Below are 24,012 nucleotides of genomic sequence, written 5' to 3'. Positions count from 1 at the left end.
TTCTAAGCCTCCTCTTTACTCTGGCTCTCCAGTGTCTATCCTGATCAGTCTTGTTTTCCCTCTGGGTGGGCCTTTGGCCATGGGTGAGAGCCATGGCAGGTCAGTGTTAAGAGTTCACAGGATCTTCACAGCTCCAGCCCCTTCCGACCTAATTGCCAAAGCACACACTCAACCACTGTTGGAGTGGATAAAACCCTCCCGGTTTGAACTGCTGTTCAATTTGAACTGTTGTACTTTCCCTGTGAATACCCGTTGGCTACTTTGGGGTTATCCTTTGTTGGGTAACCACAGAGTTACTTAAAGAACAACAAAGTTGCTTCCTTCTGTGTTCTCTCATATACATGTTGACAAACTACTGGAGGTATTTAGTCCCTACCTGCTTGTATTTTGGGAGTTATGAGAATATCGCATCACCTAATTTTGCTGTAAGTGTTGTCTGTGGGGTTTTGGTTTTGATATCTGGTTGCTCATTTTGATGTGGCGATTTTAGATTAAAAATCTGTGCTACTGCTGTTATCATTTCCTCAGAACCCGGTTTTCCAGATTTGAAATCTCTCTATATGTCATCTTTTTGACTGTCTGACCTGCATTTTGCTTCTAGAAATAGTTCTATTTTGTTGTTTTTCAACCCTGCTTGGTTAGTCTTTATAGTTTATGGTCAGCTAGTCATACTTTTACTCTTGTCAAAGCTCTTCTATTTCTTTAAGCATGTTAAACATAGTTATTTTATGTTCTGTGTGATAATTCCAGTATTTGAAGCTGGATGGCTATTTCTGCTGCTTCTTGCTCATGGTACCTTGTTTCCTTTTGTGCTTAGTGACTTTTGATGGAGCTGCCCATTTGCCTTGGAAATTTACGTGTGGGGATGTTTCATGGCCTGGGCTGAAGATGGGGCATGGACAATATATAGTAGCATTCGGTGTCCTTGTTTTCTTGTTCATTTTTAACATAGAAGACATTATGCCATGCCTATTTATCTGCCACATACTTTTTGTCACCAAAATGCACTAGTATATCATGCTGCCACTGACATGGTTGTAATGAATTGCCCTTTGCCTTGTTCTCTGGGGACTGTAGGTGTATCCGGAGTTTGAAGATCAGAGAGCTTGTCTACCATCAGGATCTTTTCTTACTTGCTCCTCAGACAACACCATCCGCTTTTGGAACATGGATAGCAGCCCTGACTCTCACTGGCAGAAAAATATCTTCAGTAATGTGAGTGGCTCAATTATGAACCATATTTTAGGAGGAACTGAGACATACTTTAAGTAGGATATAGGGACAAGAGGGGGTCTTATGGACCTTGGTGTTAAGTTTCACTGAGGGCAAGAAGCAGGAAGCAAGACCGGTCACACTCTGTCGCCCTCTCTCTTGTCTCTCACTCTCTCCCTCTTTTTCTTTCTGAGGTAGTGTGGTCTGTCCTCTTTGCTTCTCTCTGCCCATCAGCTCCTGCTTTCTAGGTGTGTCAACACAGCTACTCCAGGCAACCTGACATATTCAGTAGAAATGAAATTTTTCCCCAGGTCTTGAGTCGGAACTCTCTGGAAGAACACCTGACAGACCAAATCAGGGAGGGGCTTCCCCTGTCTAGCTAACTGCCACACAGTGAAGCCTTGGGTGAGGGTGCTGGCAGCGTCCCAAAGAGAGCCATGATGTTGGGAGGGCTGAAGAAATGGTTGATATTGCTAGGTCAGTGAGGGAGCTTCTCTTAAGAGCTGAGATCTGATTCATGCATTCATTTATTCTGCAGATGCTTAGTAAGATCTATGCTAGGTGCTATGCTGCATGCTGGGGACACATCAGTGACTAAGACCCTCCTTCTGCCCTTGTGGCTCCCACAGTCTAGAAGGGAGAGGCACCAATAACTGCACAAATTATGGTATAATCATAAGCATGATAAGCATGGAAATAAATTGTGAAGTGTTAGTAGGATATGTAACAGTGTCATCTGATTTTATCTGTAGTGTGAGGGGCAGTTTCCTGGAGGAGGAGACAACTGAGCTGAGATGTGGAGAATAGGGATGAGCAAAGAGGGGAGGGGAGAGCGTCCTACACCAAGGGAATAGCCTGTGCAAAGGCCCTGAGGTGAGAAAGAGTTTGGGGAGTTGGAAAACCTGAGCAGTCACTGTGGCTGGAACAAAACAGGCCCTTAATGCAGGGTGTGTGTAGCAGGTGCCCTTTTACTCCCCTCACCCCACCCCCCCACCCAGTACTACCACCTTCTCTTCTGCACCTGTGTGATATACATGTTATATTTGTCTGCATACAATAGAAAAACTCAAAGCCAAGAGGAAAAGTTTGGTTTTCTGACTCATAAAAATAGTCTGGAGGTCACCAGTCCAGGCTGTTTTGGCAGCTGCAGGAAGCCCTTAGAGACCCGAGAGCCTTTAGCTGTCCACACTGCCATTTTGGAGTCATCCTTGTCCTTGTCATCCAGTATGGCTGCGGGAGCTCCAGGCAGCAGAACGGAGGAAAAGGAAGCAGAGTGTTCTCACTTGTTTTATATCTCATTGACCAGAATGTATCCACAGAGCCTCACCCAGCTGCCAGGGGGACTAGGAAACAGTCACTCTGAGTAGCGAAGGTCAGATTTGGAGTTCTGGAGCTAATGAAGGATGGGAGGCCGGCTGTGGGGAGACAGGACTGCAGAGGTGCTTTGGCGCTTCCAGAGCACTGACCTCAGCCCTCTCCCTCCGCAGACCCTGCTGAAGGTAGTGTACGTAGAGAATGACATCCAGCACCTGCAGGACACGTCGCACTTCCCAGACCGGGGGGGTGAGAACGGGACGCCTGTGGACGTGAAAGCTGGGGTGCGGGTCATGCAGGTCAGTCCTGATGGCCAGCACTTGGCTTCAGGCGACCGAAGTGGAAATCTGAGGCAAGTGAGCCCTGGAGGGTGATTAGCAGACACTTCCCAGCTCAGGCCTGGATGCTCGGTGGGGTGAAGGAGCCCTGGCTTCGGCACCCCCGCCGGCCCACTGGGAATGAGGGACTGTGACTAGCAAGCTGGAAAGCAGCTGTCCCTGACGACTTTAAGAAGCATCTTCCGGAGGGCTGATATAGGGCAGCCACGGGGACCTCCGCAGCTGGGGCTTGTGAACTGTGCCCGTGTTGTAGACAGGCACACATGTGTGACCTTAGGGTAGGGGGACAGTTCCAGACAGAGAGGATGCCAGCTGGAGCGTGGGGGGTCCTGGTGGCATGGGGGTGGGGGGGGCAGGAGGATGGGACATATGAGGGCTCAGGCTGTTTTCCCACACTGTAGAGGTTTTTTAAGATGTCACCGGCCCAATAGGCGCTGACAGAATATGAACCCCATCATGAGGTTTAAGTTGACAAATGTCAGCTGTGACCACTTGGGTGCTGAGACTGGAGGAGTGAAAGGGATAGGGAGCCGGAGAGCAGGTGCTCCATGAAGGGGCAGCCACCGTGTGGCAGCAGGAGTGCAGGCTGCATTGTCACATGTTCCCATCGTCCAAGTAGAGCAAAGGGCTGAGTTTTCTCTGTGAAATTCTTTGATTTTTAAATGCTGGCAACAGTTTGGACACCAATCACCGTGTGAGGCAAACCGAATGTGTCCGTGGGCCATTCACACTGACTGCGCTCTGCTGTGAATGGTGAAAACAGCAGCGAGCCAACGTGGATGTAGCACTCTTCCCTGGCTGGCCACTGGCTTGACACTTACTCCTTTCACCCACCCTCTGGTGGAAATGCTGCTCTTAGCAGCTGGTTTCTAGATGGGTTAACTGAGGCAGGAGAGGCCAGTGGCTAAGCTAAGATGACAGGTAGAGTGAAGGACCTGGAGTGACTGTCTCTTATGTCATCCTAGAGCGCATGTTGTTTGGTTTCATTTGGAGAGAATGAGGAAAGTTTAGATTTGAGAGTCTTTAAGAATGAGAGATAGGAATCAAATGTCCCATACCTATAGGTCCTATCCTTGAGCATGACCTCTGACCCCTGGCCCCAGCCCCACCCCCAGGAATCACCTCTGATATAGCCCTGTCCTAACCCCTGTTCTCCCAGAGGACTGTCCTAGTCCTGGCCCATGGAACCATAAGGGGCTGGGTGCTGCTTAGGTGGTCTAGGCTTGGCACTGCTACCTTTAAGATAGCTGGTTTCTAGAGGAGAAGAATGATTGGGCATCTAGATTAGCTGGCTGGGGCGGGAATTTCCCACATTGCCCGGCGGGTTGCTCTGACCTTTTCTAGCAGTTGCAGAACACCTAGCGCTGAGGGGTGGGGGCTCCGGGCAGGGTACAGCGGACAGTGTATGTCTCCCAGGATCCACGAGCTACATTTCATGGACGAGCTGGTCAAGGTGGAGGCCCATGATGCTGAGGTGCTGTGCCTGGAGTACTCCAAGCCTGAGACAGGTAAACCTGTGTGGGGTGAGGGGCAGGTAGGGGGAAAGCAGGAGAGCATTCCCCCCCTGGCCGAGCCACAGAAATGAGTGGTTGATGTCTCGTGGGGCTGTGAGTGACAGCTGGAAGTCCTGTGTGTAGTAAGCCCTGTCACTGGGTCCTGAGACCAGGGTAGCCAGGACTCTAGAATGCAAGACTCGGGCAGGCAAGACTGGGCTTGACTTGCTTACCCTGATCCCCAGTGCTCTGAATAGCTCTGAAAGAGGTGAGTGTTGAATGAAAGTATAAATCAGCTCATCCTCTGCTGGAAAAAAGAGAGCAACAGTTATATATCACAGATCAACCATATTATTTTGAAAAAGTTCAATGCCTACAGAAAAATTGCAAGAGTATTAGAATGAATACCCATATTCTTTTCACCCAGATTCTTCAGGGTTTTTTCTTTTAAATTCTATCTGACCCTATGACTGTATGTATATGACTTTACCTGTTTCCCCATCTCCACTTCTATCTCTGTGTTTGTGCACGTGTGTGTACCTATGCACACGGACATAAAATATTCTCACATACATTTCTTTGGGTAACCTGTTTGAGACTAAGTTGAAGGCATGATCTTTCACTCTTCTATGTGTCTGTGAGCATTTCTTAGGAATGAGGATATCCATTTACAGGACCATGTGCACTTATCAAATATGGAGGTTTCAAGGCACCTGGGTGACTCAGTCGATTAGGCATCTGACTCTTGACTTAGGCTTAGGTCATGATCTCACAGTTCATGAGTTCAAGCCCCACATCAGGCCCTATGCTGACAGCATGGAGCTTGCTTGGGATTTTCTGTCTCTTGCTCGCTGTCTGCCCCTTCCCTGTTCGTGTTCTCTCACTCTCTCAAAATAAATAAATAAACTTTAAAAAAAAAAAAATGGGAGGTTTCACTTTATATGGTTCTGTTATCTCCTCCGTGGTCCTTACTCCCAGTTTGCCGGCTGTCCCAATATTGTCCTTCGTAGCACCTTTGTTTTTCCAGTCCAGGTTCACAATTTAGTTTTCATAGCTCTTTTGTCACCTTTTTTTCTGGAACATTTCCACAGCCTTACTTTGTTTTTGTGATTTGACTTTCTCCAGAGTATAGGCCATTTTACAGAATTTCCTTCAGTTTGGGTTTGTCTGTTTTCCTCACGATTTGATTCTGCTGATACATTTTTGGCAGGAATAGAACATTTTGGCAGGAATAGATATGTTAGCAATCTTTCCCATACTCTTTTCTCCTTATTTGTTTCCCTGCACCCTCTGTCCCTGCACCCTCTGTCCCACCAGTTTTTCTTTTCTTCTCTTTTTTTAAGTTTATTTACTTTGAGAGAGAGAGAAAGAGAGAGAGAGCAAGCAAGCAGGGCAGGGGCAGAGAGAGAGAACCCCAAGCAGGCTCTGCACTGTCAGTGCAGAGCCTGACATGGGACTCGAAGTCAGGAACCATGAGATCATGACCTGAGCCGAAGTCGGATGCTTTACTGTCTGAGTCACCCAGGCACCACCCACCAGTTTTTCTTCAAATCTCTTTTCATTCGGTACATCCTTCATGAACTCCCCTCCACCTCAAGTCACGTGTTAGCCCTCAGACATGCGAGGCGACCAGGGTTGGCACTGTCAGAGGGGGCCAGCAGGGAAGACCCATTGGCAGAAGGAAGCGTGGCAGCGGGTTGTCAGTAGGGCCTGGACGAGACCCAGGTAGCCGGAGTTCAGAGAGTGAAGGAGCAGTGTTCCGGGGAGGCTGAGAAGTTGGCTGGGCTTCACATGGCAGCCAAAGAGTTGGCCTTGGCAGGAAGGAGTGCTGGGCTCTGCTGGGATGTCTGCTATGGGCACAGGTGGCAGAGCGTCCATGTACATCAAGATTCATCCCCCCGAACTGGGCGTGAGATGTGAAGTGCCAAGGTTTGAGGGGCTCTGGGGAGAGACTGCAGAGCTGGGGGAATGGCCCCTTGCGGGCTTTGAGGCCAGGTGGCTGCAGTCACAGCACCAAAGACCCCTTTTTCGAGGCCTGGAAAGCTCAGTCACATTGTTCTCTGGGAGGCCAAGGCATCGGGCAGCCTCCTGAGAACCCAGTGCCACCCTGTCCACTCACAGGACTGACCTTGCTGGCCTCAGCCAGTCGGGACCGACTGATCCACGTGCTGAATGTGGAGAAGAACTACAACCTGGAGCAGACCCTGGACGACCACTCCTCCTCCATCACGGCCATCAAGTTTGCTGGTGAGTCCTTTCCTTCCTGCTTCGCCTGCCTTGGTTGGTGCACCCCTTTGGCTACATGTAATAGCAAGACTCCCTTTAGTTTGAACAAAAAAGGGAAAAGCAAGCTCTGGATTCAGGCCCAGCTGGATCCAAAGGTTGATTTATTCTATTATTATTCTTTTTTTAAATCATCAAGACTCCCTCTGTCAGCTACACCTTTCTGTGGTGGGCAGCATCTGGGTGTCACTGTGCCACTCGAAGGAGATTTCCCCTCTTCCTATCAATTTTGGCAGAAATTGGGAGCTGAATTCCCTTGTGCAGGCTTGAGGCACCTGCCCTTTTCAGAACAGTTATCGGTGCCGGGGCTTTGGGGTGTTTTCTTGGGCCAGGTCTGACTCACGTGCCCCCAGCCCACACCTGCCTCCACCCCTGATCCAGAAGGACTGGCATTAGGTGGATGCCACTCCCCAAAAAGAAATCGGGGTGCCAATCCTGTGAGAGGACAGCGGGATGGGCACTGGTGACTTTGGCAGAAAAATAGGTGACTGCAAAGGTTGCCGGGAGCTAATTCTGTGCTGGGGAGGATCCTTGCACTGCAGTTAGTCCATTCCTTACCTCATTTACAGCGAGAGTCACACAGCAGTAGGTGCAGGCTTAGGATCTTGCCTTGGGCTGCCCTCCAAAGTGCATACTCAGCCAGGAAATCAAAGGGATTCCCTTTAGACTCAAAAGATTCAGTATGAAGGTTTGGCCCTAAGGAATTCCAAGGGGAGAGGAGGCAGGTCCTATGAGATTTAATTGATCAGAACCCAAGAGCATATTCAAAACTATATTCCAGAAGAATCTACTCATGAAGAGAATACATCTGTGTACTCATTCCAAGTTCTTGACTACGAAGAGTTTTTATTTTTACATATAATCTTGTGACTGAGAATGTATTAATGTCCCTTGATCCTCTCTGCTTTCTGCCCTACCTCTCCGTAGCCAAAACAAGTTAACAATGGACAAAAACAGGTCAACAATGTTTGACGTGTCTTGATGAAGACAACCAAAGCTGATCAGCTAAAACTTTCAGACATCTTTAAAAACCTGTTCATTCCATGGGATAGAGTTAGTTAGAATAAATCAGCAAGTCTAGCAGTTTGGCCAGCAGTGACATCAACTTTCACGAATGGTCTAGATCCAAGAGAGGTGATGACTGGCCAAGGGGTGGCCCAGGAGTTGGTCCTTAAGGCCATCTCCTGAAAGGTGTGGGCTTTCATTAGAACCCCCAGCCAGTCTGAGAGGATGTAACTCCTAACCCCAGTTCCTGAGTGCCCTGCTGTGGCTGAGCTATGCTCAAAACGCTGATAATTTTAGTATAAACTGGGCTCCAGCCAGTCGAAACCTGACTGAAACTGCCCTGCTAAGGTAAGATTCAGTCTTTAACAGTTTTATCTGAAAAATATCCAAACAAATGAATACAATACAGATAGTTTACAGAACAGTACAATGAACTTCCACATCAAGGTACTTAATCAGTACATATGAACTAGAACAGACACACCCATTGTTTATAACCAGTGACTTGTGTCCTAACAGTGCTAGGTCCTTGGACTCCCCACCCCAGGTTAAGAAGCAGAACATTACCAGTAACTTACAGGCCTCTTTGGGTCCCTCCCAGGTTACACTTCCTCCCCAACACAGGGTCACTGCCTTCTGTGAGCCAGTGACTCCTGCTTGAGTAACATCTTAACTTGTGCATCAGGCCTGAGCCCTTTCAAATGTCCTGCAGTGAAGCAAGGACACTGTGCTTAGATCTGTGCTTAGCAAGGCTCTAAGTGTTTTGTATCTGTTCTGTCTTTATATTCTCACCAGAACTCTAAGGTATTTGCTGTTATTATTCTAATTCTATAAAGAAAGAAGAAAAGCAAGGATATTTATAGTGCTTACTGGGTGGCAGCCACTGTTCCACAGGCTTCACACAACTTCGTGGGGACAAGGGCTGTCATAGTCCTGTTGTACAGACAGGAAACTGAGGCATGGAAAGGAAGCCTGGGTTTGGAGCACAGTGTTTAGCCAGAGAATGCCTGGGTCTAATACTGGCCCTGTCCGGACTCTCTGTGCTCTAGAACAAGGACTGTGTGACTCTAAGCCCCTGGGTTCACATTTGTACAGTGGGGTGGCTAGTGAGCCATCAGAAGGGGATGCGCGATGCGCATGTGGCAATGGGGCCTGGCCTGACGTACATGTGGGTGTTCTGATTGTTCATGATGGCATGAGCCTCCCAACCCTCTGCGTGTCTCCACTTGCTCCCCGCTTTGGTCCCGCCTCCACACTGCTGCCCTAATCACCTTTCCAAATCCCAAATCAGACGTGGTGCCCCTTCCGTGTCTCTGACATGTTTCCCTGTCTGCCCTTGCTCTGCAGAGACCTGCCAGGCCACTGCTCCACCTGTACCCCCCTCATACACACAGCTTACATCTTGGAGTCCTACCTGCACCCAGCACCCACTCTCCTCCGGGAATCCGGAGTTCCCTTGCAGTGAGTTCCCTGGCTAGGATCCCCTGGCCCCAGTCAGACTCAGCAGGGGCCCAGCCTTGCCTAATGCACTACCTCTTCCTCCAGGCAATAGAGACATCCAGATGATCAGCTGTGGGGCTGACAAGAGCATCTACTTTCGCAGTGCCCAGCAGGTAGAGTGGGTTGGCCTCCTTGAGGGCTGGGGTGGGAAACTTGTCAGGGGTGTCCTCTGAAGGCCCTGCTGCCCTGCCAGGCCTCAGATGGACTACACTTTGTCCGTACCCACCACGTGGCAGAGAAGACCACCTTGTATGACATGGACATCGACATCACCCAAAAGTATGTGGCCGTGGCCTGCCAGGACCGCAATGTGAGGTGAGGAGCTGGGTTCTTAGCCCAGCCTGGTTTCTGAGTAGGACCTGTGTAAGACCTAGTCGGTTCTGTCTGCTCATGATCTCCCTGCTCTCTTCCCCCTCCTCATCTGGACCCTAAAGAGCTGGGTTGGGTAGAGGAACCTAGCAAGTGTTTCTTAGGAACTGGGCTCACCCAGGCCCAGCCTCCGGGTCAGCAGAGGGTTCCTGCTGGCTCTCCAGAAGCCCATGTGGGGTGACTAGGAGGCGCTGATGTGGTTCATAAATTCATTCATTCACCTACATTCCCTGAGCACCTGTCCGGGAGGGTAGTGCAGGAGACACAGCAGTGAGCCGGGCAGCCCCAGGCCCTGCCTTCCTGGAGCTCACAGTCCAAGGGAGGAGAGGTGGACACCTCAGTAGACAGTGACACCAGGGAGCGGTCAGGGCGAGGGGAGCCCAGTGGATCTGGGGGACCCTGGGGAAACCCCTGATCCTACCTGGGGATCAAGCAGGGCTTGATGGAAAGAACATCTGAGCTGAGACTGGGAAGGATGTGGAGGAGTGAGCCGGGGGAGGGGAGAGAGGGATTGTGCAGAGGGGAGAGCATGTGCAAAAAGGTTCTCCACCCTTTCACTTGCTCATTCAGATTGAGTGCCAGCACTCCACTTGCTCTGTAGTGGGGAAGACAGATGTTAACAGACATTAACTCAACGGATACCCCAATACATAACTTCCCTGACCTCAGCCTGAGAGGACATCTCATTTTCTGAGATGGTATTTCAGTCCAGGCATCAGATGGGAGATGAGAGGTGGCAAGGGGCCTCCAGGAGAGAGGAAGATGGTAGGTAAGGCTAGGACCAGAATGCAAGAGGGGGCAGGTGGGCAGGGCCACCACTGGCCACATTATGCCCCCACCTCCCCAGAGTCTACAGCACCGTGAATGGGAAGCAGAAGAAGTGCTACAAGGGCTCCCAGGGTGACGAAGGGTCCCTGCTAAAGGTGAGTAGCCGGGGCCCCTGGCGTGAAGACCACACACATCCCCCCTGTCTGTCAGCTGCCCTCACGGGCCACCCGAGACATGTGTCATCCTGGGTACCTGATCAAAGGATCACAGGCTGGCACCCACTCCGGCCTAGCTGACCAGGGTTGCCTGGGAACTGGGGGTATCACAGACTGTTTTACCTCTATTTACTGAGCCCTTTTCCCAAGTGGGGACATTTAAGTGGCTTCTGTTTTCAGTGGCCACGGTGTGGTGGGAACAACCAAAGACCTGGGCTCCCTTATCAGACTTGCTCCCTGCTGTGTTATCAGGACAAGACTGGGGGACCTTCTCAGAGCCTCTGAAGTAAGGGGGGTTGTGTTGAGTTCAGGCTTTAAGGTGAGACTCGCAGCTCTGCCTTAGGCTATGACCTGGGCACGTGTCATCTCCTCTGGAGCCTGTCTCATCACCTGTAAAATGCAGCTAGAAAGAGCCCCTATCATAGGGTTGTTCTCTGGAAGAAATCAGTTTGCACACGCAGAGTGTTTAGCGCAGAGCCTGGGTGGTAACTTTTTCACCCATGAAATGGAGGCAGGAGTTCTTATCCTAAGCAGGGTGTATGTCCTGAGGGCACCTGGGACGAGTCAGCGTGCCAGGCATCCCGCATGAGAGGGTCCTCCGTCAGCAGAGGCTGTGACATTTGACCCAGGCCTCGCCATAGTGAAGAAGCAGGCAGCCTAACTGTCATGTGGGTCCTCTTCTCGGCAGGTCCACGTGGACCCCTCAGGCACCTTCTTGGCCACTAGCTGCTCTGACAAAAGCATCTCGGTGATTGACTTTTACTCGGGCGAGTGCATTGCCAAGATGTTTGGCCATTCAGGTGGGTGTGCCTCCCTACGTGGGACACCTCCCCATGCGTCCCCACACGGCCTCGTGACTCAGAAGGCCTGCGTGGCTTCTTTGCTCTGCTTTCAGAAATTGTAACTGGCATGAAGTTCACCTATGACTGTCGTCACTTGATCACAGTATCTGGAGACAGGTGGGAAAGGCCTGGAGACTGCCCTTGGCTGGCCTCCCCCTGGGTGTGGGCAGGACCTGTACTGCGGGGAGTGCAGGGGCTCAGACAGTGGGAGCACCGTGCTCCTGGCCTGCCTGTGCAGAGTTCCGCCGAGGGTTCCAGCTTACTGCTCTCTCCTTTGACAGCATGTACCTTGGTGTCACACCCAGCCCTGAGTTCAAACCCCACATCTGCCACTTAATTTACTTGTGACCTTGAGAACCTTGAGCAGGTCATTTCCCATCTGTTGTTTTTTTTCTCTCTCTCTTTTTAATGTTTATTTTTTGAGAGAGAGAGAGACAGAGTGTAAGTAGGAGAGGAGCAGAGAGAGAGGGAGACACAGAATCTGAAACAGACTCCAGGCTTCAAGCTGTCAGCATGGAGCCTGACGTGGGGCTCGAACTCAGGACCAGCGGGATCATGACCTGGGCCGAAGTCGGATGCCCAACCGACTGAGCCACCCAGGTGCCCCAGGTCATTTCCCATCTTAAGCCTCAGTTTGCTCCACCAACTACCTCAAAAAATTGTACAGTGAGAATCAAATGGGGATATAAACTCCTTAGCTCATGGTTGGTGACCAAGGAAGTCCCTTTTGTCTCTCCCTTCAGTTTATTTCAGTCCTTCTCCAGCCCCCTTCCTTGAGTCTTGAGGTCTTCAGAACAGGTCATGGTTTGGTGGAATGGTCTGGACCTACTCAGGGAGTAGACCTGACATGGCCTGGAACCCCTGCACTAAGGTGGTGGGGTGTGTTTTCTGGGAGGGGCCAGGGAATTGGAGTCTTGGCTATGGTAACGTAGGTGGCTTCCAGGGTCACATGGCTTCCGTGTTCACCGTTCCCCCTCCTTCCACATCTCTCTTCGGCCTCTGCAGCTGTGTGTTCATCTGGCACCTGGGCCCAGAGATCACTAACTGCATGAAGCAGCACTTGCTGGAGATCGACCACCGGGAGCAGCAGCAGCAGAACATGAGGGACGGGAAGTGGAGGAGCCAGCCCAGGTCCTGGCAGTGATCCGGCCGTCCCCCACTTGCCTGTCTGCTAGAGGAATGTCTTCCTGCCCTGGGCCCCGTGAGGAGTGAGGCTGAAGACATAGCCCTGGCCAGCACAGCCGTAGGCCCTGCCCTTTGTGCACCTGTGGCCGAACTGGGGAGACAGACTTTGAATAGAAAGTTATGGTAGTACATGTGAGAAGGGGCTTGAAGTGGAAGAGCGAAGTGCCTGGAGAGCCTGTGAGCACTGCGATGGAGGGAAGCTCGGGGGCCTTTGGGGACCAGAGGAGGCAGAGGAGGCCCCTGACCCAGTGTGCAGTGGGGAGGGACGTAGTCGGGGAAGGCTCCAGTGGAACTGAAGTGTCTTTTTGTTCTTTAAAGCCTTCATGCTGCAAGACCAGTTTTATTTGGAGTGAATTCATGTTCTAACTTTTGGTTGGGGGCTAAGTTTGGAGGTCTCAGCTGAGTGGGAGATTTGAGGGTTTATCCTCTCTTCTGCCTCTAGCGCTGTCCTTGTCTTTCTCTGTCTGGAGGCTTTGCCATTGCCTCCCAAAGGGACCAGGCCTTAACATGAGCTTCCTGTCCTACAGTAGTATTGGAGGTATTGCAGACCTAGGTACCAAGCGAATGAGCAGCTCCCTTTGGCTCCAGGTTTTGAGGCTTACACCCTGTCCTGGGTGCCCTCCGGTGCCTTCCTCGTGTCATGTGTGTTTTAGGCTCCTGTGCTCCAAAGGAGATGAAACCTCATTGCTACTCCTACACACACTTCCCAGAAGAGAACCCAGCAGCTTAGTACTCAAGTCCCACTATCTGCTGTGCTTTCTGTCCCATCGCTGTGACTCTGAGAGAGTTTATCTTATTTTTTGAGCCCAGCCTTGTTATATTTCATTCATTGTGGTGATGTTTCCAGCAGAGCGGGTGTGGCAGGTGAGACCTCCCAGCATCGTCTTGACAAGGAGTCAGTAATGAGTTCATATGGAAGCTAGCACAGGGCCCAGCCTGAGGCAGATCCCTGTCCCTCCCACCACCACCCCATTTACCTATTTCTCTCCTTGTTGTCCTCATTTCTGGCTTCAGGCAGGAGACCTATGCATCCGTGCCCAGCGAGATTTGCTCCTTAAGCCCTGGAGAGCAGACGGAGGATGAGCTGGAGGAAGAGTGCGAACCGGAAGAGTTGCTGAAGACGCCATCCAAAGAGAGCTTGGACCCAGGTTGGGAAAGGGGCCCATCCAGAGGGGCCCTATTTTGAACTTGCAGTGTAGGGATCACTGCTGGGTTTCACCCACTACTTGGTTTCCAGGGCCTGGAGGCGAAGTTCAATGATCCTATTAGTCAGTACTCTCACAGTGTAATAGCAACTGGACTCTCATTGGCTTCAGCTGGGAAGATAATTTATTGGGTCATGGACCTGAAAATTGGAGTATTGGCTTGGGGCAGTAGCTGGATTCCAGTCACCAGATGATATTAAAGAAACAGATTTTTCTCCGTCTTTTGGCTCTGCTTTTCTCCTATGTTGGCTTTGCTCTCAGGCAGACTCTACCTCTCCTGGGGGCAAAGATTCCCCCAGCAGTGCTAGGTGATAAAACCCTATATAGAGAAGAGAGCACCTCTTTCCCAGTAGCTGAAGCAAAATCCTGAGGTCGTGAGTCATGTTTCTGGTGTGAGTCCTGGTGTGCTTCTGAGTCAGTTGCCTTAATTGGCCAGGCCGGAGTCATGTGGTCATCCCTGAGGGCAGAGGTTTGACTCAGCTCCACTTGAGCCACCTGTCCAAAAAGGGTGGGTGGGGGTGTAAGGGCTGTCCCAGGGGAAAAACAGGGTGCTGTTGACCAAAAGACATCAGATTCTGTTGTTCAGGTGAAAGAATAGTAGCTCGATGACTTCACAGCAGGCCAGACTTCCTCTAAATTTCTGCCCTTCCGCATATCACCTTGGCTTAGGCCCTCATGGTTGCAAGATGGCTGCTTAAGTTGCAGGCATCACAGGCCTCATAGCACACGGCAGTCCCTCCTACAGTCTCCTCTAGAGAGGAAACTTGCCCAGAAGCCCCCGGCAGGCTTCTCTCGGGTCCCATTGGCCATGGTTGCTCCAGCTAAGAGAGGCCGGGTGCTGTCAGTGTGGGGCAGGGGCCTCTGCCAGCAGGGGAGAGCAGGCAGTGGCTGACTAGACAGCTGACTGATAGGCAACAGTAATGTAAGAATTCAGCCTTGGAAAAAAGGGTAAGCAAATCTTCTTTGTTGCCACCCTCACAACCAAATCCCATGTCCTCTGCAGGGTGGCTGTTTTATCAGTTTGGTATGAATCCTTATAGGCCTCTTTCTGAACATTAATGTACGTATGTACACAGCCATCAGAACACACCGTATTTATGTACATAAGTTGTATTCTACTGTAGACACCATTCTGTATCTTTTCCCTCTCAAAATTATCAGCCTGTATGTTGGTGGACACAAAACAGAGGCCTCCCTCTTTTAACCAGCAGAATAATAGGATATTTTTAAAATGATATTCACCTCTGGATGGACATTTAGGGTTTAGACTATACACCATTGCAAGTGATGCCATGCTGACCACTCCAAGGCCTACTCCTTGGGCATGTGTGAGTGTTTCTCCAGGACAGAGGCAAGGGCTGGCACTGCTGGGCCCTGGGGTTAGCACGTTTTTTATTTTAAGAGAACCCCAAAGGCCCTCCAAATCCAGCAGTCAGTGTTAAGCCATTCATTCTCCCACACTTTTGCCAATACTTGATACTATGAAGCTTTTTAGTTTGAGCTAGTCATGGGTAAAACATTGTGTGAATTTGCATTTTCCTGACAGTTAAGTTTGAGCATCTTTTGGTATGTCTGTGTTTCTTATAATGTGTCTTTGGAGAATTGCCTGTTTTTATATATGTTGCCTGTTTATCTGTTGGGTTATTTATTCTCTTTTCATGGATTCCACGTGTCTCTCCAGACCCTCGGTGTCTGCTGACCAATGGCAAGCTGCCACTCTGGGCAAAGCGGCTGGTGAGTCTGCCCGGAGACCGGGACACCCAGGGCTGACAAAGCAGGGGTGCTCTCCTTCATGCTCTTCATTCTTCTGGGAGCCCGTTTCCCTTTCTGGGTCTGTCCTTTCCATGTAGAACCCCATCATCCTTCCAGTCTCAGCTTAGGCAGCCCTTCATTCCTGTAACATACATAGTGAACACCTACCCTGTGCCAGGCTTATTCTGACCATTAGATACAGCAGTGAGCAAAGCAGACAAAATGTCGGTCTTCATGGGCTCATTTTCTAGTGTGGAAGATGGACAGTATCCACATTAAACAGGTAAGTTGTATAGTATTTGGGAAGCCGATAAGGTCTGTGGAGGAAGAAAAGAGAGAATCTCAGGAAAATAACAAGTGTTGGGGGAAAAGCGCAATAATTTTAGCATAAACAGAAAAGGCCTCACTGAGAAGATGCTATTTGAATAGAGTTGAAGCAAGGGAGAAATGCAGATCCTGGGGAAGAACGTTCCAGGCAGAGAGAATAGTATGCAGGACAAAGGCCATGTGGCAGGATTGTGCTTCGCATGTTCAAGGAAGTACAGGGAGGCCCAGCTGCCAGGGTTGAGGGTGAATGAGGGGCAGAGAGTGGGGAGAGGGGCTCAGAGAGGTAATGGGGGCCAGATGGTATGACACTGTGTGGGCTGCGGTGCGTTCCCTAAACATTCCTTATTGTCCTCCCCACTTATTTCTCCCCTCCCTGGCACTGAGTGAGATGGAGACAAAGGAGGGCTCTGAGTTGAGGAAGGCCATGACCTAGTGCAAGTGTGAACATGAGGGGCAAGTGGGGGACCGGGAGGGGACTGTTGGGATAATCCAGACAGAGGAGGTTGGAGGCTGGAACAGGGGGAAGAAACGGTTGGATTCTGGTTGGATGTTGAAGGTGGAACCAAATGACTGGGTGTGAGAGAAAGAAAGGGACCAAGATGATTGAATGGTCGATTGTTTACTTGGGGGAGGGGCAGGCTAGGAGCTGGTGGGTTAGAAGCAGGCAGCAGAATCCTACAGCCTAGGTTGGATGATTCATTTCAGGAATAATGCCAGCCCTCAGATTAAAACCTATTAGCTCCTCAGGGAAGTCCTCCCTGCCTTTCCCTCCCCTGCAGACCAGGTCTGTCAAGACCCCAGGCTTCCCCTTAATCAGTGAATACTACAAGTAGGGTTACATTCAACAAATATTCATAGCACACTTATTCTGCACAGGCTCTAAGTCTTTTATATGTATTATCTATTTAGTCCCCTTTGGAGTGTAGGAGCTCTTCATACCGCTATTTCACAGATGGAGAAACCGAGGCCCAAAAAGGTTAAGTAACTTATCCAGGGTTACACAGATGGGAAGTACAAAACGTGGGCAGGCTGGCTCCAGAGCCTGAGTTCTCAAACACCCACCCTCCGCTGTCTCTCTCAAGCTATAATCTTATTTGGAGGCAGTGCTGGGCAGGACCAGTGGGGAGAAATGGCCACATCGGGGATGTGTTCGGACGGCAGAGCTGACAGAATTTGCTGAAGAAATACAATGTGGAGGGGAACCTGGGTGGCTCAGTCGGTTAAGCGTCCAACTCTTGATTTCAGCTCAGGTCATGATCTCAAGTTTCATGAGTTCGAGCTCCGTGTTAAGCTCTGTGCTGACAGCTTGGAGCCTGCTTGGAATTCTTTCTCCCTCTCTCTCTGCCCTTCCCTCGCTTGCTCTCTCGCAAAATAAATAAACATTAAAAAACAATACAATGTGGAGTATGAGGGACAATATAAGAATGAAAGATGAGCTCAAGGTTTGGGGCCTGAGCAGCAGAATAACTGAGACAGGAAAGGCTTCAGGAGGAGCCGATCTGGGGGGAAGATCAGGAGTTGTTTTCAACATGTTCACTTTGAAATATCACTAGGAATCCATACAGATGTAGAGCAGTTGCCTATGCATTTCTGAAATTTAACAGAGAGATTCAGGCTGGAGATGTTTATCTGGAAGTTGTTGTTGAGTGGTGTTTAAAGCCTAGAGACTGAGGGGCACCTGGGTGGCTCAGTTGGTTGAGCGTCTGACTTCGGCTCAGGTCATGATTTCACAGCTCGTGAGTTCGAGCCCGTCAGGCTCTGTGCTGACATCTCAGAGCCTGAAGCCTGCTTTGAATTCTGTGTCTCCTCTCTCTCTCTCTCTCTCTCTCTCTCTCTCTCTCTCTCTCTCTCTCTCTCTCTCTCTCTCTGCCCCCCCCTGCTCACACTCTGTGTCTCTCTCTCAAAAATAAAACATTAAAAAAAAAAAAAGCTGGATGGAGACTGGATGGAGTCCATGCGGTGTCCCTGGTCCCCCATCGGAGTTGGTGAGCTCTTGGCTAGCTGCCTGACCATCCCCTGTCACCCTCAGCTAGGAGACGATGATGTGGCAGATGGCTCAGCCTTCCATGCCAAGCGCAGCTACAAACCACATGGCCGCTGGGCGGAGCGGGCTGACCAGGAGCCCCTCAAGACCATCCTGGATGCCCGGAACCTGGATTGCTACTTTACCCCCATGAAGCCCGAGAGCCTGGAGGACTCTATTCTGGATACAGTGGAGCCCCAGAGCCTGGTGGGACTGCTGAGTGAGGTACAGACCACCCCTGCCCAGCCAGCAGACCCTGCACCATGACTGCCCACCCAGGGCTTGGGGCCTCAGCATGCTTATTTTGAAAATGAGGCTAGGGGCGCCTGGGTGGCGCAGTCGGTTAAGCGTCCGACTTCAGCCAGGTCACGATCTCGCGGTCCGTGAGTTCGAGCCCCGCGTCAGGCTCTGGGCTGATGGCTCGGAGCCTGGAGCCTGTTTCCGATTCTGTGTCTCCCTCTCTCTCTGCCCCTCCCCCGTTCATGCTCTGTCTCTCTCTGTCCCAAAAATAAATAAAAAACGTTTAAAAAAAAAATTAAAAAAAAAAAAAAGAAAATGAGGCTGAGTATCCCTCTCTAGGGGTGCGAGGTGATTACATGACATGGTGGAAGGCAAGAGGGTGAGGCCCTGGGGCTGGTGCAAGTGAGACTTTCCAGGGCAGACCAGGAGTCTGGGAGGTGGGTCACTTGGGGGTTAAAAGCTTGGGCCCGAGAGCAAGCCTGTGCCTGGCTGGGGAGTATTTGAGCAGGTAGAGGCCTGGCCCTACCCCTTCCTAGCTGTGTGATGACTTACCTCAAGGCTTGCTTCTCTGGGCTTCTGCTTTCAAGCGCCTGGCTGACTCAGTCAGTGGAGCATGCACTCTTAATCTTGGGGTTGTGCGTTCGAGCTCCACGTTGGGCATAGAGATTACTTAAAAATAAAATCTTAAAAACAAAACAAAACAAGAAAAAAAGACTTCTCAAAAATGGTCATAAGAAGAACGTTCTCAGAAGGCTTTGATAGGAATCCAGTGCTAAGAAGAGGGCCTGGGCCCTCAGAAGTGCTTGAAGCAACTTCAACTCTTGTTCTCTTATCTTCCAAACAAAATTACTTTTTATTCTATTGTATAAACTTTCTTTTCTATTGTGGCATAATACACATACAGTTGTGTGTACAAACGCTATGCTGTTTGAGGAGAAGAGCTTGACAAATTGTTATCTATGTATGCACTTAGGTATCCACCACCCAAGCCAAAATAGAGTATTTTCTACCTCCTGGAAGACACCCCCTCTTGTGCCCCTCCTAATCAGTACCCCCTCCCTGCAGAGGCAACCAGCCTTCTGACCTCCTACCAAAGATTAGTTTGCCTGTTCTTGAACTCCATACAGACAGAATCTTAGAGAGTTGGATCTATATCGATTCCTTATCTGTAAAGGGGCTGGTGATCGTGCGGGAGGAGCATAGAATGAACTCAAGATGAGCACATAACTTGGCCCAGGCCCTGGCTCAAAATGAGTGTCCGGCAGTGGGGGCTGCCATCATGACCGACATCTTCACTGTTCTCACTGGTGTTGGTGGAACACCTGGTGGCTTGCAAAGGGCCCTGGTTGCCGTAGCTGCTTGAAACGGCTGTGCTCTCTTCATCCCACAGTTGGAGAGTCCCCAGGAGGATGGCTGTGGGCATCCCTCCTTCCTGCCCCTACAGAGGGAGTCCCCTGAGGACAGGGAGCTCATCGTCTACTCCCTGGAGGCAGAAGTGACGGTCACAGAGACAGACAGGTGGGACTCCTTTGCACCGAGGGAAGCCTTAGAAGAAGCCTGGGTTACAGGCATGCCCTGGACGAACTGCTCCCCGCTCTCCCAGTGGGCCTGTGGGGCAGGGCTGCAAGGTCTGAGGGGCACAGGAGCCTGGCCCTGCAGCCTCAGCCACAGCCTTAGCTTCCCTGGTTCCAGGCAGAAGGTGCAGGGAGCCTTTGCAGAGGAGAGGCGAGACAGTGCTCCCAGTGGGAACAGGGTGCAGATGTGTAGGGGTTCGGGTGGGGGCCACTGTATACTAACATGAGTGTGTTCGCTCATTTGCCCCACCTCCACTGGCGCTGCAGCAAGTATTGCACGAAGACGACCGAGGCGGGGCCCGGAGAGCAGCAAGGAGACGCCTCCCTCAGGGTCTCCTCCATCAGCTCCAAGGATCAGAGCCCACCTGAGGGTGAGTGGGGGCCAGTAGAGACCCTGCAGTAGTTTGTCCGTCCAGCCAGGCCCTCACCTGAGGATTCTGGAGCCCAACTGCCCACTGGCAGGAGCCCAGCTCTACCCTTTCCTTGAAGTGTAAACTTGCTGGTCCTTACAAATGGAGGGCGGGTATTATCACCCCCATCATCCAGATGGGAAAACTGAAGCCCTGGGAGCCTGAGCCACTTACCTGACTCACCCATTACGGGCCTAGCTTTGGGCTCCTGACTCCCGCTCTGCTCCTCCAGACTCGGGGGAGTCAGAGGCCGACTTGGAGTGCAGCTTCGCCACCATCCATTCCTCCCCTCCACGGCCAGAGCCAGACCCTCAGTTTGACATGATGCTGCCCCCCACACCGGGTAAGCAAGGGCCAGAGGTGGGGCGGGCAGCGCGTGGGGATGGTCATGATGCACAACCACTCTCCCCATGTCGGCCCTGCACTCAGTGCCCACTAAGTGTCAGTGTCCTCAACCAGGAGACAGAGCCATTAGCCTCTCGGCCTAGTGGCAGCAGGGTGTGTGACGGGCGAGTCCAGCTTTCTCCATTGTTAAGTGTCTGGCATGTTTGGGCGTCTGCCGTGACTCATGGTGTTGACAGTTCTCTTCTGCCCGCCTTCTCGCCTCCCCTTCGCCTCTCCCCAGGATGCCCAGGGACCGCAGAAGAGCTGTCCCAGCCCGAGGTGCCAGGCATATCCAACAGCTCCCTGCCCCAGACCCCTGAGCAGGAGAAGTTCCTCCGCCAGCACTTCGAGACGCTCACTGATGCTCACTCTGAGGGTAGGACGGTGCCTGGGCGGCCGTCCAGCACTGGGCACAGCGCGGGTGTCACAGGGTGGAGCCTCCACGGCTGGCAAGGGGGCAGAAGGGCTCACATTTTATCTTCAGGACAGAGCCGCACAGGCTCTTCTCCCAGCTGCGTTTGCTCCCAAGGCATGTGTGTGGTCGACTGAAGGCATTTCTAAGGGTCCACCTGCTGGTCTGCGGGTCTTTCTGGGTCCAGGGCTGGGTGGCTGGAGGGATTCTGAGGGCTCCCCTGGCATCTTCCCCTAGAGCTCTTCCATGGATCCCTGAGAGACTTGGAGGCCTCTGAGACTGAGGACTTCTTCAATCCCCGGTTGAGCATCTCAGCCCAGTTCCTCTCACGCCTCCAGAAGACATCCAGGTAGGAGCTGGTGAACCCCCACCCCACCTTCCAACTCTGTCCCCCAGGGCGGGGCCACGTCCCCTCAACAACCCCCAGGACAGCCACAACCACCTGGTCTCCTTCCCACAGGTTCACCCACACCTTCCCTCCCCGGCTGCCCCGGCACCTTGTGAAGTCCCCAGAGGTCAAACTCACGGACCCTGGGGGCAGTCAGCCCAGAGCAGAGCCCCCGAGAGCAGGCGCTGGCCACACCTCCCCAGGCAGAACCAACGTGAGTACTGGGGCCGCTCCGCCAGGACTTGGGGCTGGGAGTCCAGAGGCCTAGTCCTAACCTCATGGCTGTGCTTGCAGGTCCCCCCTGAGAAAAAGCCTGAGGAGCCCGTTGAGACCCTAGAGGCCTGGTGCCCACTGAGTGAGTGCTCCCATCCACAGATAAACAACCCCAGATGCCCATCTGAGCCACGGGGCGGTGGGGATGGACAGGGTCTACTCAGACCCTGAAGCCACCTGGGGTGGGCCCCTATCTGTCAGCCCTACAGTGGGACGTGAGAGTGAAGCAGCTGCTTCCTTTACAGCCCCCTGCCTCACAGGTCCGGCACCCTGTGCCCCCTCCTCCTCAGTGCTGCCCACCGACAGGAAGCCTTCCACACCCACAGCCCTGCCCACTCCAGGCCTGGCTCAGGGTGTCCACAGCCCCTCCATCCACTCCTACATGGAGGCCACTGCCAGCTCCCGTGCCAAGATGTCACGCAGCATCTCCCTCGAGGACAGTGAGGGCCCTGTGCTGGCTGAGCTGGCCAGGCCCCTCCGCAGGCCCTCATCAGTCGGGGAGCTGGCATCCTTGGGCCAGGAGCTCCAGGCCAGCCCCACCACGGCAGCATTCAATTCTAACAGTGAGGGCCGAGAACCCGTCCTGCCCTCCTGGGGCAACCATGAGGCCCGGGCGAGTCTGAAGCTGACCCTGTCGAGCATCTATGACAGGCACTTGCTACCCCCTTCCCCAGTGGAACCTGTGGCCACCCAGCCCAGTGTCACCATCGCAACAGCCACCTTCTCGGCCTCCAGCCCCGTGGATGCAAGCACCCTGGGGCTCCACAAATCCACCTTTCTCCCAAGGCTCCTGGCCCCTGAGCCCCTCAATACCCCTGCCCACCCCAACAGCACCCCACTTCCAGAGGCCAGGCCTGGGGTCCCTGGCAGCATCACCTCCGTCCTGGAGACAACCCCTGGTGAGTTGACCATTCTTGGGACATGGGATTGTCCCCCAAGTTCAGCCCATGTACCAGGTGGCTTGGCTCCAAAGGTGGGGGTGCTTGACCCAGCCACAGGGGCTGTGCCATTCATTCATTCATTTACTTAAATATTTAGCGAGCACTTCGTATATGTTGGGCTTTGTTCTAGACCCTAGACACATGGGGCCTGGTGGTCAACAAGACTGCAAAGAATTGACACCTTAACTGGGACCAGACTAAATGTAAAGGAAAACGTTAAATGTTTCACAAAGTGGTGTGTGCTAAGGACAGAAATAAGAGAAACAGTTTAGGGATTGGGGGCTGGGGGGGACAGGCAATGGTTACAGTTTTAAGCAGGATAATGAGAAAAGCTTCAGGGAGAAGGGGGCATTTGAGCAGAGTCCTGCAGGAGGGGAGGGAAGGGAGCCTGAGGGACTGAGGGAAGTGTTCCAGGCAGAGGGATAAGAATTGGGATCAGCCCAGCCACCCCAGCCTCTCTTAGACCAGCTAGAAAGAGGAGGTGCCTTTCTCACTCTGTCCCCTCTACCCTACCCCCAGATGCACTCAGTCTGGCCCAGGGCAACCTTGGACACTGGGAGGAGCCTAGGGTGCCAGCCAGGGTCCCGCCCTCAGCTCGCCTAGACCTGAGCACTGTGAGTACCATCGTGCACAGACTGCAGACTGCCTTCCAGGAAGCCCTGGACCTTTACAACGTGGTGAGCCAAGCCCCAGGGTCAGGGGAGAGGGCTGGGGGGTGAGGGGGCCGGACTGCCTGGACTGAGGAACCGCTGACAAGGTTGGTACCCCCTTGCAGATGGTCTCCCGTGACGAGGTGAGCAGTGAGCAGCAGCAGGCACGGACTGAACTGGCCTCCACCTTTCTTTGGATCCATAGCCAGTTGGAAGCCAGTGACTGGCTGGTTGGAACTGACGTGGCCCAGGCCCAGCCCAGCCCAAGGTCCTCTTCCCCACCTACACTGTGCCCCCTGGCCAGCCCAGATTTGCATGCCCTGCTGGAACACTACTCAGAGCTGCTGGTGCAGGCTGTGCGGAGGAAGGCACGGGGGGACTGAGGGCCAGGAGCCTGCTCTCCACTACAGCCCTGCTGCTTCTGAAGAAATAGACATTTTAAGCAAATAAACTGACAGCTTAGAGGAATGGTTCCTGGTGCCTGTCTGGTTACATCCACAAAGCCCCCTTGAGGTGGATGCGGGGAAGGAGGGTAGGGAGGAGACCAGCCCAGGGAACATGAGCGGATAAACTTTGGAAGGGATGAAATTTGTATGCAGCAGGTGTTGGCCTAGCATTGTAGCCTCACCTGCCCTTCCTCTTCCTGTCTCGCCTGGGGGACATCAGCCCCAGTGCCCTCCCTGCCCTGTTTCAGGACTCCATCAATGGGACCAACATTCCCAAGAAATTTGGGAACCGCAATAATGATCCCAGCACCTGGATCCATATTGCCTACGTAGCCCTCTGAGCTGCTGTGGGGTCCGTTGTCCTTGCCCAGTGAGGCCCAGCTATTCCCCAAGGAGCCGCCAGCGCTTCCTCTCTGCCCCCTACTGGTACCCAAGAACCCACTGGAGCCACTGCCATCACCGT

The 24,012-nt window shown here is 52.3% G+C and overlaps 1 protein-coding gene across 5 annotated transcripts in view; it reads left to right on the top strand.

Annotated features, from left to right (window-relative positions):
- The window catches only part of WDR62 (WD repeat domain 62), a 44,319-nt gene extending 20,748 nt beyond the window's left edge, over window positions 1-23,571 (top strand). For 4 of the 5 annotated variants that reach the window (XM_007096812.3, XM_042968876.1, XM_042968877.1 and 1 more), the window contains 23 exons: window positions 1,078-1,215; window positions 2,700-2,878; window positions 4,281-4,372; window positions 6,479-6,604; window positions 9,191-9,258; window positions 9,339-9,460; window positions 10,362-10,437; window positions 11,186-11,297; window positions 11,393-11,456; window positions 12,345-12,470; window positions 13,539-13,672; window positions 15,411-15,463; window positions 17,838-18,056; window positions 19,462-19,589; window positions 19,913-20,016; window positions 20,288-20,398; window positions 20,681-20,815; window positions 21,089-21,200; window positions 21,312-21,453; window positions 21,534-21,594; window positions 21,758-22,411; window positions 22,973-23,130; window positions 23,229-23,571. In XM_007096812.3, coding sequence (XP_007096874.1) covers window positions 1,078-1,215; window positions 2,700-2,878; window positions 4,281-4,372; window positions 6,479-6,604; window positions 9,191-9,258; window positions 9,339-9,460; window positions 10,362-10,437; window positions 11,186-11,297; window positions 11,393-11,456; window positions 12,345-12,470; window positions 13,539-13,672; window positions 15,411-15,463; window positions 17,838-18,056; window positions 19,462-19,589; window positions 19,913-20,016; window positions 20,288-20,398; window positions 20,681-20,815; window positions 21,089-21,200; window positions 21,312-21,453; window positions 21,534-21,594; window positions 21,758-22,411; window positions 22,973-23,130; window positions 23,229-23,486 — 3,372 coding nt within the window. In that variant the 3' untranslated portion in view covers window positions 23,487-23,571. The remainder of the gene's footprint in view (window positions 1-1,077; window positions 1,216-2,699; window positions 2,879-4,280; window positions 4,373-6,478; window positions 6,605-9,190; window positions 9,259-9,338; window positions 9,461-10,361; window positions 10,438-11,185; window positions 11,298-11,392; window positions 11,457-12,344; window positions 12,471-13,538; window positions 13,673-15,410; window positions 15,464-17,837; window positions 18,057-19,461; window positions 19,590-19,912; window positions 20,017-20,287; window positions 20,399-20,680; window positions 20,816-21,088; window positions 21,201-21,311; window positions 21,454-21,533; window positions 21,595-21,757; window positions 22,412-22,972; window positions 23,131-23,228) is intronic. The other variant, XM_042968879.1, reaches the window with a different exon arrangement.
- Window positions 23,572-24,012: the final 441 nt, after the last annotated feature.

Source organism: Panthera tigris, chromosome E2 (genome assembly GCF_018350195.1).
Source record: "Panthera tigris isolate Pti1 chromosome E2, P.tigris_Pti1_mat1.1, whole genome shotgun sequence".
Taxonomy (NCBI): domain Eukaryota; kingdom Metazoa; phylum Chordata; class Mammalia; order Carnivora; family Felidae; genus Panthera; species Panthera tigris.
This window is presented reverse-complemented; position numbering and strand designations above follow the sequence as displayed.